This window comes from Leuresthes tenuis, unplaced genomic scaffold (assembly GCF_036924035.1).
Source record: "Leuresthes tenuis unplaced genomic scaffold, fLeuTen1.0.hap1 SCAF_23, whole genome shotgun sequence".
NCBI lineage: Eukaryota > Metazoa > Chordata > Actinopteri > Atheriniformes > Atherinopsidae > Leuresthes > Leuresthes tenuis.
The window spans coordinates 18,860,046-18,872,875 of record NW_027325377.1 but is presented as its reverse complement, the minus strand read 5'-3'; the positions used below and the strand labels follow the sequence as shown (position 1 = coordinate 18,872,875).

Here is a 12,830-nt window from a genome sequence, read left to right as displayed (position 1 = left end):
ACTGCTTTGGTTGAATGTATTGTTTTAGCAGACTGAACCCTATGTGGTTCAAATATTACTTCACAAGGCCATTATGATTAACAATTCTCAAAGCAAACATATACATGTTTTAATATATAGAGACCTTTTGGTCAAGTAAGATTTTGCTGTCAGTCAAAATTTGGCATGAGTACGAGTAATTTTGGGCTTAAGTGTACATAGCAAGCCCCACTCCCTTCCCTGCTTTTTGTCTCTGCCCCTGTCACCACTATTTTTCTATCTACAGTACACTTTTATGACCTGAAGCCCAGCCCACCAGCAGTGTCTGCCATGTAGACAGTCCTACACCAAGCCTAAGCCATTCTATTCTATATATAGCCCAAAAACCAACTATCCAGTGGTCAGCACACTCGAGCCCCCTCTTTATCCTGATCACCAGCTGTTACTTTCTCTCACATCCATCACTGACACCACCAATCTTTCTTAACATTTCAACATAATATTAGCACTTCCAGCAATGATCCAGTCTTTTTATGGATGCTTTGTTCATGGATGAAGCTCCTTTGTTACTCTTATGTACCGGTAATATCGACACTGACATTTATTTGTTTGTTGGTTTGTGCACCACTGTTTCACATCGAAATATCCCAGCAAATGTTGTCTGGATTGTTTTTTTAATTATGTGCTGGTAATCATAGTTCCTAAAGGGAAAAAAATATATATGATTCTTTGCAAATATGATCCCTTAACTTGTCCATCAGCACCATCATGAGGTCAAGTATCAATTTTCACGTTGCTTTTACTGCGTATTCTTTGTAGAATAATGGTTCTGTTTTGTCAAGTAAAGTTCATGAGGCAGGAAAATAACTGGGACATACCACTTACCAAACTCAGTTTGACTCACAATAATCTACTGTTAAATGCTTCTACAACTGCAGATGTTTGGAATTTTTGTTTCAATTGAAATATTTCAGGCTTAAATGTTTGATGAAAGAAAATAACATATAAACCTCAAGGAAATTACTTGCTTTCAAATGCAAAGTACATGGATTTGTGGATGCCATACATGTTCATATATTTGAGTGTGTGAAAGGCTTTTGATTTAGTTCCCTGTGCTGAATAAAAATGTGGTCTCAGAGATTGTAATCTTTGCTGACTTGACATTTACTCAAACATATGGTCTCTTCTTTTACAATTGATCTGGGAACAGAAATTTGTTAAGCACAAGCTCTCTTGGAAAAGCTAAACAGAGTATGACTGTGTAAATACAGTCATGCACACACACACACACACAGAGACATGTCCTTGAGGTTATTGGTCTCTTATTTTAGGACACTGATAAGTACAATGCAAGGACACTGAAAATACAAGTGTGGTGTAGAAATGTCTGAATAAACAAACACACGCACAGCGAAACACACACTCCAAAAGACACACTCCACACACAAGTCATGCCCCTCCTTGGGGATAGTCTTATTCACATCTACAAACACACTTTGTATTGATTTCACAACAGGAAGACACAGGCACAGCCTCAGAAAATGAAGACCATGTACAACATGCAGCGGAGCCTGTGATGAGACCAGTGGATCTATATTAATATCAAAGAAATGCAATATCTGCACAGCCTGAGAAGCCTTTTATAGTAACATTTCACTGTTGGTCACTCACACTGCTTAACATGACACTATTGCGACCGTGGAATGATTTCAAGTTACGCGCTTCATTTAACTGCATGCAAATGCAGCAGCAACAGAGCAGATGAATAGTTTTCTAATAATCAAGCATATAGAAAGAGGTAAAACCCTGTTTGGCTGCATTTCAGTGATCTTGGTCTTTACACTGGGTCTGCTAAATGCAGTGGAGTCAGTCACATGACTTTAATGTCCTTATACAGCGAGTCACTCCACATAAGCTGAACTATAAATGTGCAGTGACGGGCCTCTGAGGCCTCTGACTGTTCAGACATTTTGTCATTGCCAAATGGCCAAATGCACTTAGTTATTTTTACAAGCAGCAGTTATAATGATGAAAGGGCTTAGGGTGGGTTAGGGCTATGCAGGAAGGGGTTGTTCCTGGTGTGATTCATCAGTGTATCTCTACCGCTCTTTCTTTCTTTCTTTCTTTCTTCTTTCTTTCTTTCTTTCTTTCTTTCTTTCTTTCTTTCTTTCTTTCTTTCTTTCTTTCTTTCTTTCTTTCTTTCTTTCTTTCTTTCTTTCTTTCTTTCTTTCTTTCTTTCTTTCTTTCTTTCTTTCTTTCTTTCTTTCTTTCTTTCTTTCTTTCTTTCTTTCTTTCTTTCTTTCTTTCTTTCTTTCTTTCTTTCTTTCTTTCTTTCTTTCTTTCTTTCTTTCTTTCTTTCTTTCTTTCTTTCTTTCTTTTCTTTCTTTCTTTCTTTTTTTCTCTCTTTCAACATGTCAAAATAACTTGTCTTTATAACTTTTTGCAGTATTTGAAGACTGATTGTTGTTTTGGGATTTGGTTTTGGTCTCATGATTGCATTTCATATTGAATTGTTTAAGCACCAAAGTCACCGGTTTGTAGATCAGGTACATGACTAAGTCTGTTCCTGAAGTTTGACAAAATCCATATATTTTTCCATTTTGTTACTTTCTTGCCAGTAAAGCAAAACCTCAATCAAATTATAGCAACAGTTGCAAGGTTTTAGCTAGTACAGTAGCACTAAAAATGTGTGTAGAAATTCACCCACCCAACTTATTCAGTGTTCTTTCTTAAAGGCTTCTGAGCCTCTGAGGACCTTATAGCTTTCATCTATTCTCATCAGTTTTAATTTGCAACTCTGGCAAAAAAGAAGAAAATAAAACTTTGAAGGAACAGTGAAGTTTGATGAATAAGGTATATCAGCGTTAAAAAACAGGGCTTGCATAAAGAGTTAAGTATATAGTTACTGACAGATGGAGACAGAAGAGGTAACAGAACAATAACAAAATTCAAGACATGGCCAGTAAGAGGAAAGTACATGGTTTGTGAGAGGACTTCCACAGAATCCTCTACTGAAATGATCAGATTTGTAATGAAAACTTAATAGCATCTTACATTGCTAACAACAGAATTGTTAAGGGTCTTCTGATGTCATCTCTATAAACTGATATCTGCTCATAGATGATTGTTCCTCAGAGTGTCTTAGGTGCTGCTATGCGTTTCTTTACAGGCTTTGAACTTTCCACACTGAGATGTTTTGGAAACCACTTGCTGGTAGCACACATTTCCATATTGTACAGTTTCATATTTATGATAGATGTAATATGACGCATTTATGTATGTATTACTGAAATTCAATAGTCTTGATATACTCTTTATTTTTTATTTATTCATTTTTCTTCAGCTTAATATGGAACCACGTTAGCTGCTTCCTCCTGTTTCCAGCCTTCTCTTTTTAGCTAAGTTGATTACCTTCTGGCTGCAGTTGTGCTCTTACTGTGCGCACATGTTGAGTAAGCTAATTGCTATACTCCAGATTTTACTCAGGGGGAGTCTGGGTGGAGTTGTAGTTAATGCAGTCGTGAAGTGGTGCTGGTGTTGTTTCTCTTACTCACTCTCTAAAAGAACAGGCTGACTCTCCAGCTGGCCAGCACCATTGGAGTTGCCATGGCAATGTGTAACTAAGTGTCTTTGTGTGTGTGTGTGTGTGTGTGTGTGTGTGTGTGTACATATATGGGTAGAATCAGACACACCCTGGTGTTCTGTCTTGTCATTCAGGAGGAGGGAGTTGTAACTTGATTAGAGGACTTTGTGCAGACAAGGCAGACATCCTTGTGGCTTTTAGTGAGGCTGAAGGAGAGATTCATCATCCACGTCTTTAACTGTGACAGACTTTCTCTATAACCCCTGCAGTACTAATTGTCCTTTCGTTCTTTTCCTTTTCCCTGCCTTCTTCTCCACTGATATGTGATGCTTGCTCTGTTTCCATTGCCCTTCACTTTCTGCTCCCATTCCCCATTTTCATCTTTTGTTTGCCCTTTCACCCCAACCTCAATCAATCCACTCTCTTTTCCCTCATTGCTGGCTTTACTTTATTAAGCATAATAATAGTGTGCTTTGTGGAGACAAATGTGCTACTGTCTTTCTCCCCCGCATGATTGGAATTTATTCTCCCCTGCTGATCCAGTGTGGGTGGTCAGACTGGGATTCATTATCGTGTTTGAGTGTGTCCACACATGCCAGTGACAAATCAGTCTTTTCGTGTGCGTGAATGTGTTCGAATAAGAGGGGGAGCAAGAAAAATTTGGGTGTGAGAGTCGAAGTGTGTGTGTCACATCACATACACCTACTGCACTTTGTATGAATCTCGTGGCTGCATATGCGTGTATTCTCCATCATTAGGCAGACTGGCAGGGATGCGATGAGAGGGGATGAGAGGAGAGCATCCCAGCCTTGGCAGGAGAGCTGAGTCTTGTCTGATGCCCGTTTGCATCAACGCTGTGTGGCACCTGTCACCCCGAGATGCGCATACACTGTGACGTGCTGAGATACTGTGACACTGAGTGTGTGTATTTGTATTATAGTTACAGTCCTTTTGGCAAAGCTCACAGCATGTAAATGGATTTCCTTTTCTTTTTGCACTCCTGTGCCACTTTATACGCATCCTGTTTCATTTACAGCTGGAAGCCAAACTCTGTACTCATCTCCATCTTTGTCCCTCCCTCCTTCCTTTCTTATCTTGTTTTCGCTGTCTTTATGTCTGCGACCTGCGTCCTTGAGACAAGTTGGATGCCTTCCCATAATGTTCTACTCTTCTGAATGGAGTTCACTTTGGATATGAGCAAGTTCCCTGACAGCTTATTTCTATTAATCCAATTTCACCCTCCATAAAACGTCAAAGAACGGAAGGAGACACTCTTGTTCTCGAGTAGTGGAGAATACTAAAAGGGCTTTTCTCAGCTCTACCACAGAAGTAAAGATCTCAGTCAAGCTTGTGTCTGTGCTGATGACCGGCAACTTCGTCCATTCCTTTAGGTCACAAGAGCTATTAGAGTATTTCATGTCCTTGTGTTGTTTTCAGACATACTTATTGTAATTGCATTCAACATGTGATCTAGTGGCCCACACATTACTTAAGCTACAATGATGCCCATGTTTAAGTCATTGATAGAAATGTTTAATGTAGCCACAACAATGTCATGTTGGTTTGCCTTAATAGCATTCAGTTTCTGAGGGGCATACAGTTCTAGCCCCTATACAGTTGTTTTTAACATGAAAGTTAGGGAGCCAAAAAATATTTTTGTAGTAGGATGAAAACATGTTGCCTAATGCTGGAAATTTAGGCATTTTAACACAGGGATGTACTGAGGCTTACTCAGCCTCCAGTTTTAAGTTAACTAAGATAAGTTTTAAGTATCATTGAGGAGAGGGATCTTTCTGATATGATGATTGCAGGTTCTTACCACTTCATTCCCCACTGTGTAATTGCTTTAAAATGCACAGGCAGTGTCAACCACCAGCTAGCTGATGATAAGGAAAACCCAGAAGGCACAGCACGACACTGCAGCTTACTCTCCCCTTCTTCATCGTGTCCCACAGCCAAAACCCACATCAATCACTGCCAGAATCCTGTTTGTTTTGTTTGTTTGTTTGATCCATAACTCACGCATCTCTTTATCTCACGTCTTCCCTTGTTGGCCATCTGATATTTTTAATTGAATTGTTGTGATTTTTTTTATATTTGAATTGCTTCATTTATGAGATGGCTAGGGTTATTTTCTGAATCCATCATCATCTGAAAGAATAACAAGTTAAATGCAGCCTTGTTAAGTTGACAATAGGTGATTAACTTTTGGCCATTGCAGAATATTCCTCCTCTTCATCTTGAGAAAGCCTGGGGTTGGCTTCACAGCTTTCTTTTGTGCACTGAAAATCTGTCCAATCAATATTTTTGTATTTCTATTTGGCTAGATGTGGGAGGACAATATATCCTTGCACACCTGAGAAGTCATCTGGGAGCTTTTGTAACACCCAGTGTCACATCATTACCCTGCTCTCAGGGTTTTACATAATGTGGGATGCTGTGCGCGTTACATCATGAACTGCTCCAGGCTGTGTCCATACCTGTTTCTTCCTACTTTTTCTGGTGCAGGTTATAATTTCCTCTCTCCAAAGAATGCTGTTTTAGAGCTCCTGACAGGGTCGGAGTGGAACGAATTTTGTGTCCAATACCAGCGCACCTCCTTTCAATTTGGAAGAAACTGTATGAATTATGTAGAAGTCGTACTTTCCTGTATTTTACATTAGTACTTCACTTATTTAACTTTAAATAAGGCTTCTATTTCACAACTGTCTAGCCACTGTTCTGGTTTCTGAAACTTTATTACTGTCTCTTAGGTCTCTTAAAAACCTTTAATCTATTATTTAACTTCTAATAAACATTAACTTGATAGGCATTTGTACTTCTTTGATATCAGAAGCCTCTGATCATATTTCATGGAGAATCCATCAGTGCACATTATGTGTGGGTTTTTTGCTTAATCGCAAGAACAAGAATTTACATATATTATCAATGTACACTACCTATTCTCCCAGGAGTCAGATTCCTTTTCACTAATGGTGAGATCACCATCTTTCATAGCAGGGGATTGAGTTATTTCCTGCTCAAAGGCTACATTACTTTTGATAAAAAGATTTAACCTTCACATTTATCACACATATAGATTTTTTTCTTCTTCAAATTAAATTTTTTAACAAATTCTAAGACTGACGATTTGACTTTTTCTTAGTTACAGTCTTACAATGTCACATTTCATTATATCCATAAAGACTCATAATCTATTTCTTTAGAAATCTCTGGCAGTTTGTCCTTTTGTAAAATATCTTAGTATTCATACACTAGGCTGTGTCGCCCTCTAAAACCTTTTTGCAGATTACAGGGTTTTTTTCTTTTACTCATTAGACTGTTTGGTCTCTGTCACCTTGACAATTTGGAAGGGGGAACTGCTTCAGGTGCTACCAATCTACTGTAACCTGTTGAAAAATGTAGAAAGTAGAATGTGTTCACACTGAGCAGATTAAGTGGCGTGATAGAATAGAATAGAATAGAAAATACTTTATTAGTCCCCTGTGGGGGAAATTAAAAAAAATGATAGCATTTCAAAGCATTTCTATTCTCTCTCTTTTTTTTTTTTATTCTGGCCCAGCTGTTAAGCACCCCCCTGGGAATGCTCTCATTGGCTGCTCCAGCTGTGGTTTTGGTTTTCATAAATGGGTTTGAGCAACGTCTGATCTGACCTTTCTATTCTTGAGATTTATGGGTTTGCACCTTATGGTAAAACATGAATTTGCTCTTGTGATGTGTTCTTTTAGTGTTCTTCACTTGGTTTAATGTTATGAAGATTGTTTTCTTTACCATGGAAATTATTTTCTGATTAGGCCTTTTTTATTTTGCAGACACCATCTATTATATTTATCTTCTTTATAATGTATCAAACTGGCGTTTTGGCCACTCCTCGTGTTCCTCGTGTTCCTCATATGTCTGATTGAGAAATCACATGCCAGTGACAAATCAGACTCTTCTATGCATTTTATTTCAGGCACACCTTGATTGCTGAAAGAAGATTGATTATTCTCTTTTTTAATTGTACCATGACTAAGCATATTTAATTGATTTTTATCCTGTATTTTTGACACAATAAATGTATGTTTGCATTAGATCAAAAAACACAATAGAACTTTCCCATGTTCTGCACCTTTATAGACCCCACAGCTTGGAGCAAACTGAATAAATTCACTTCTTCACCTCCTTATTTGATCAATTTAATCTGTGCTCTGATTATATTGTCATTTATTTAATGTCATCTTGCTACAGAAAACATAGAATAGAAACTATAGAAAATGCAAAAATGAACAAATATTATTTTAATGTTTGTTTGTAGTACTGTCGCGTCACAGCAAGAGGGTTCCTGGTTTAAATCCCAGCTGGGCCATTTCTGTGTGGAGTTAGCATGTTCAACCCGTGTATGCATGGGTTCTTTCTAGATACTCTGGCTTCCTCTCACCACCCAAAAACAAGCATGTTAGGTTAATTGGTGACCAAATTGTCCATAGGAGTGTGAGTATGGATGGTTGTTTGTCTCTCTGTGCCCCTATAATGGACTGGTGACCTGTCCAGGGTGTACACCCCCCCACGACCCTGAGTTAATTAAACGGGCATTGAAACTGGATGGATGGATGGTTTTTTTGTACATATTTCTTCAACTCCAAGAGGACATAAATGTGTGCTATGAGCCATATTTTCTTTAAGACACTGATCCATGCCTGTCCTTATGTATGCAAACATCAAACACATTCTTTGCCCCCTAAGGGACCTCAGGAAATGATGCCACAGCTGACAAATCAGGCTAACCAGAGCTTGGATCGCTTCAGTGACACCTCTCATTTCTTCCTCTCGTCACGGTGACCTCGAGCAAGCAACAGACGCATCACCTCACAGATGGATTTGTTTACACTCGAACTGTGATTTGTTCCAGTGATCAGATGCTTTTCCTCAACATTGTAGCTCAGGACTCATTACTGGTGCATGTGTGTTTGTGTGTGCGTGTGTGTGTGTGTGTGTTATGGATGTCTACTTTCAAATTCCCATGAGAGACTCTAATGGGTTTGCCAATTCTACTCAAAAGAAACAGAAACATACTCTGTATGTCTGTCGTGTTTTCACACACACACACAAGTCATGTATTTGTACAGTCATTACATTGACTTCTTTTATGGGGGTGGGGGGGTCACTTTAAGTGCTCGTTTTCTCTAAATGTCACTCTCCAGTATGAAGGGAAACATATCAGTTTTTCTTGTGTGAGGTTGTGCTATGCTGAGACTTCCTGTTAGTGATGTCACAGAAGCCAGTAGAACTAATCCATTAAGAGCCATCTCCGGGAAGCAGGGAGATCAAGCCTGAACAAATTGTCACCACTAATCATTGGTGCACACTTTTCTCCACAATACCACAGGGAGCCATTGGCCTAAACTTGGCCTAAACTTCATCTGTAGCTTTGATGCATGGAAATAGAGCCATGGTAGAAAGAATGGTTGTGAGGTGAGGAAGGTGTAATTCTTTTTGTTCGTCTACTCCTAAATTCTCTTAACATATTTCTGCGAGCTCTCTGCATCGGGGTGTAGCAGTCGCATGTCAATATATATAACATATGAATATATTATATTATATAGATTTATACCATTTTTCTCCACTTGGATGACTTGTATGGAATATGTTGAACAATCTAAGCCGTGGGCGGCTCTTAGTTTTGGCTGTGCTGTTGTTGGTCCTTTAGCTTTGCTCTGCTGTGGAAAAGATAGAAGTCATAATGGAAAAAAATCTGCTTGATATGCTAATATGCAGAGCAGATGTTTGTTGTTTTACATGTGTTTACTCGCTATTATTGATTTTGGTGCCTCTTCCACTTTATTTGAATGATATTTGTAGTTGTTAAAATTGCTAGATTAAACTTTTCAAAATAACATGTACATATTCTTTGTGAAGGGAGCACAACCTTTTGTCAGGTGAGATTAGGAGTCTAACATGTTTGGTGTTAACCTTGCCAAAGCTACCAATGACCCAAGCATGAAGCACGGAGGTGGACGTTGCATGCTATGGGGTTGCGTAGGTGCAGAAGGGATGGTGAGGTGATATTTGTGGGTGTCTTCTGAAAAACCTGTGGATATACCACAGTAAATAAAATGCCTCCCAGTCTCCAGAGGAATATTACATCATAGTACCAATGCCCAACATACATTGACAACCAGACTGTTCTTCCAGGCAATTCACTGGGAAACTGGTTGGATAAAAGTAGTTCACAATAAGCCATTAAGAACTTCTGCTGGTAATAAAAGTCAAGAATAAAAAAAACATAGTTTATGTTTGGCTATTGAGTACCCTGTAGATTTTATTTATTGTTACGCCAAAATCTGGTCACTACATTTTGTTTTGTTATTTTTCAAGTTTTCAAATCCACTTCATTGATTGTGTTTGGTCACTTTTTTCTGTTGTAGAATTTGATGTGTTTTATAGCATGAAAGCTAGTAGATTTTGTCAAACAAATAGCAAACTGATGTCACTTTCAATATGTGCTAGAGGGTTAGTTCTCAGAAATCAATGTCAGAAGTCGAATCGGCTAAATTTATGTTTGTGTGTGTGTTTGTCATATTCCTTTATGGATATATCCTCTTTTACAGAATTGCTTTTTCAGAGTAAGTGGTCTCTTGAAATCCCTGACATCTTTTTTTCTGTCTCCACAAATGACTCATCTGTCTGTGTGTGTGTGTGCGTGTCTGTGTGTGTGTTCCAGCCACCATCATTTTGAATGAGCTAAATTGGACAGCAGCCTTGGAGGATGTTTTCCGGAAAAACAAAGAGGAAGATCCTTCACTGCTCTGGCAGGTGTTTGGCTCTGCTACCGGAATGGCTCGGTACTTCCCAGGTACTTCAGTGCAGCTTACTGTATTGTGGACTGATGCATGCAGACACTTACAGACTTTTCTGAGTCTGTAAATCTGCCCGATGTTGCTGTTAGCTGAATTTGTCACAGCTCCTTCTAAGGTCATGAATCATGATTCAGAATCAAATATATTAATGGGGTCATGACCGTATTCATGTATGACGGCATTTGTTCAGATGGTAGAGCAGGTGGTCAACTAATTATGGGGTTTGAACCTTAGACCCTGTACATGCCAAGAAGTGCTTTGGTGAAACAGAGTTAATAACAAAATTGTGTGTATACATATATACAATAGAGATTATTGTTCTGTCCAATTAAACTAGGCAAGACTTCGACAAAAAGTTGATTTTAAAGTTACAAATATTAGTCAGATATCTTTTATACTTTTTGAAAAGTAAATTTTACAATCAGAATGATTTATATCAAGTACATATCTGTACTCCTAAGCAAATTCATTGGTATTCACACTTCTAACTAGCCTTTTTGAGCCCCTTAAGTTTACAATTTAAGTACAAATCATGGACTACGTCTAAAAGATGACCCATGGGTATGTGGACTGCTTTTTTGATGCCTCAGATTCAGAAATTCTAGTAGCTGTCACCATCTTGGGCTTTTGGAAGTGTGAATATTTCATAAAAAAGTTATTCCTTTAATTTTCAAAATGATTGATATGATAAAGTCAAATGCAGCCAATCTCAACTCCCTCACGGCGTAAGATGTTATAAAATACATCCACAGACCCAAGTTTAATGTGATACAAACACATATCTTTCTGCCAAATTCCAGCCTCGCCTTGGATGGACACAAGCAATTCACCCGACAAGATTGATCTTTATGACGTGCGCAGACGACCGTGGTGAGTAAAGGTGCTCAGAATAGAATGCTAGGTTTTGTGTCTTATCATCTGAATGTCAGTTATGTATCTGGTGTTTGTCAAAGGCAAACATGCAGTATATGGACCATTCAGGCTACTTAGCTGTTATCATTTGGAGTACGTGACTACAAAAAACTTAATTGTACTTGCATCTTCAAAGGCATCCAGTTTAAATCTAGGTCTCTGGCTAAAGCTGAAACCACTCCAACAAACACTGTGATCATTTCTGTCTGTGATAATTAAGCAACTGCAAATCAAAGGGTACCGACACAAAAGCTTCATTAGTCTTTGAAAAAAGAATACAATCTTTCTGGATGCCACCAATATTGTTTTATTAATTTTATTAAATGTCATTAGGTTCACAAACACACCAACAACTATTGAGTACTCTTACTCTAAATGGAGACATACTCCTGTCTGTTTATTAAAGATATGAGGGACTGTGGAGAATGTGGAGATATTAAAAAAAATTATATGGCTCAGTGTGTTATGCAGAAATTATTTGAATATACACTCCTGCTTTAGGAATAAATGTCTGTCTTTTGTGTGCCCTCCTCCTCTGTACTCAACATGTTCAACCTGTGTATGCGTGTCTTATATTACTCACCAGGTACATTCAGGGGGCAGCGTCACCCAAGGACATGCTGATCCTGGTGGATGCGTGAGTGGCGACCTTATGATTCATCCATTACAGTCAGATTTTATTTTCTTTTATGCGCCAGGAGGTCCTCATGCTAACACTCTGACTGTCCTTATCCTGCTGGGCGCTGCTGTGCTGTGTTCATGTGTGACACTGAGTAACAAAAAGAAACCTGTGCACTGAGCCATCTCATTATTTATAGTCTCATTGTCTCCTACTGTTATTCATGCATTTGAAAAAATGTGTTTGGAATAGATGAGATGTTCATGAAGAATTCAGCAGCATTAACTGTAATGACAGTAGTTCAGTGATCAGATTATAGAACCCTGCAGCATATTTTTGGAAAACCCCTTTTTAACTTGAGTTACGTTTTTAGTTGGTTTCATGGTTACATTTTAGATTTAACCTTGGATTGGAATGCATTTCTTTTTTTTAATTAATTAAATTAAAGGCAGACTTTGTTACACACAAACTTGGGCCTACCTCCTGTTTGATGCAGAGTAATGCTGCATTTGATGTACCTGGAAGGAGAAAACCAGAAGTCAAAATCACAAAGCTCACTCTCATTTTAGCAGTGACACACAATATGTAGTATTATTAAAGAAATCAAGTCTGGATGTTGATATATTCATGTACTTTTTATATATTCACAGTTTGACACAGGGATGACACTCGGTTCATGTTACAAAAAAGAAAAAAGATGATAGCATTTTTCTTAATGTACAAAACATAAAGTATAGTCACATGATTTGATATCTTGATGTTTATGTCTCTTTTTTCCACATTTTCACCTGTGGACTTTAAATACGGCTTTAAATATGCCAAACTGACTTCATGTTTGGTGTTTTTTACGAGAAATGCTCAGGCATCAGCTGTCTTGTAAACATGATATTACTGTAAA

General features: G+C 38.2%; 1 protein-coding gene across 1 annotated transcript in view; it reads left to right on the top strand.

The window, feature by feature from the left end:
* Positions 1 to 12,830, top strand: part of cacna2d1a (calcium channel, voltage-dependent, alpha 2/delta subunit 1a) — a 99,706-nt gene that overhangs the window by 45,827 nt on the left and 41,049 nt on the right. The window contains exons 7-9 of the mRNA XM_072377758.1: positions 10,266 to 10,397; positions 11,202 to 11,271; positions 11,900 to 11,950. Coding sequence (XP_072233859.1) covers positions 10,266 to 10,397; positions 11,202 to 11,271; positions 11,900 to 11,950 — 253 coding nt within the window. The remainder of the gene's footprint in view (positions 1 to 10,265; positions 10,398 to 11,201; positions 11,272 to 11,899; positions 11,951 to 12,830) is intronic.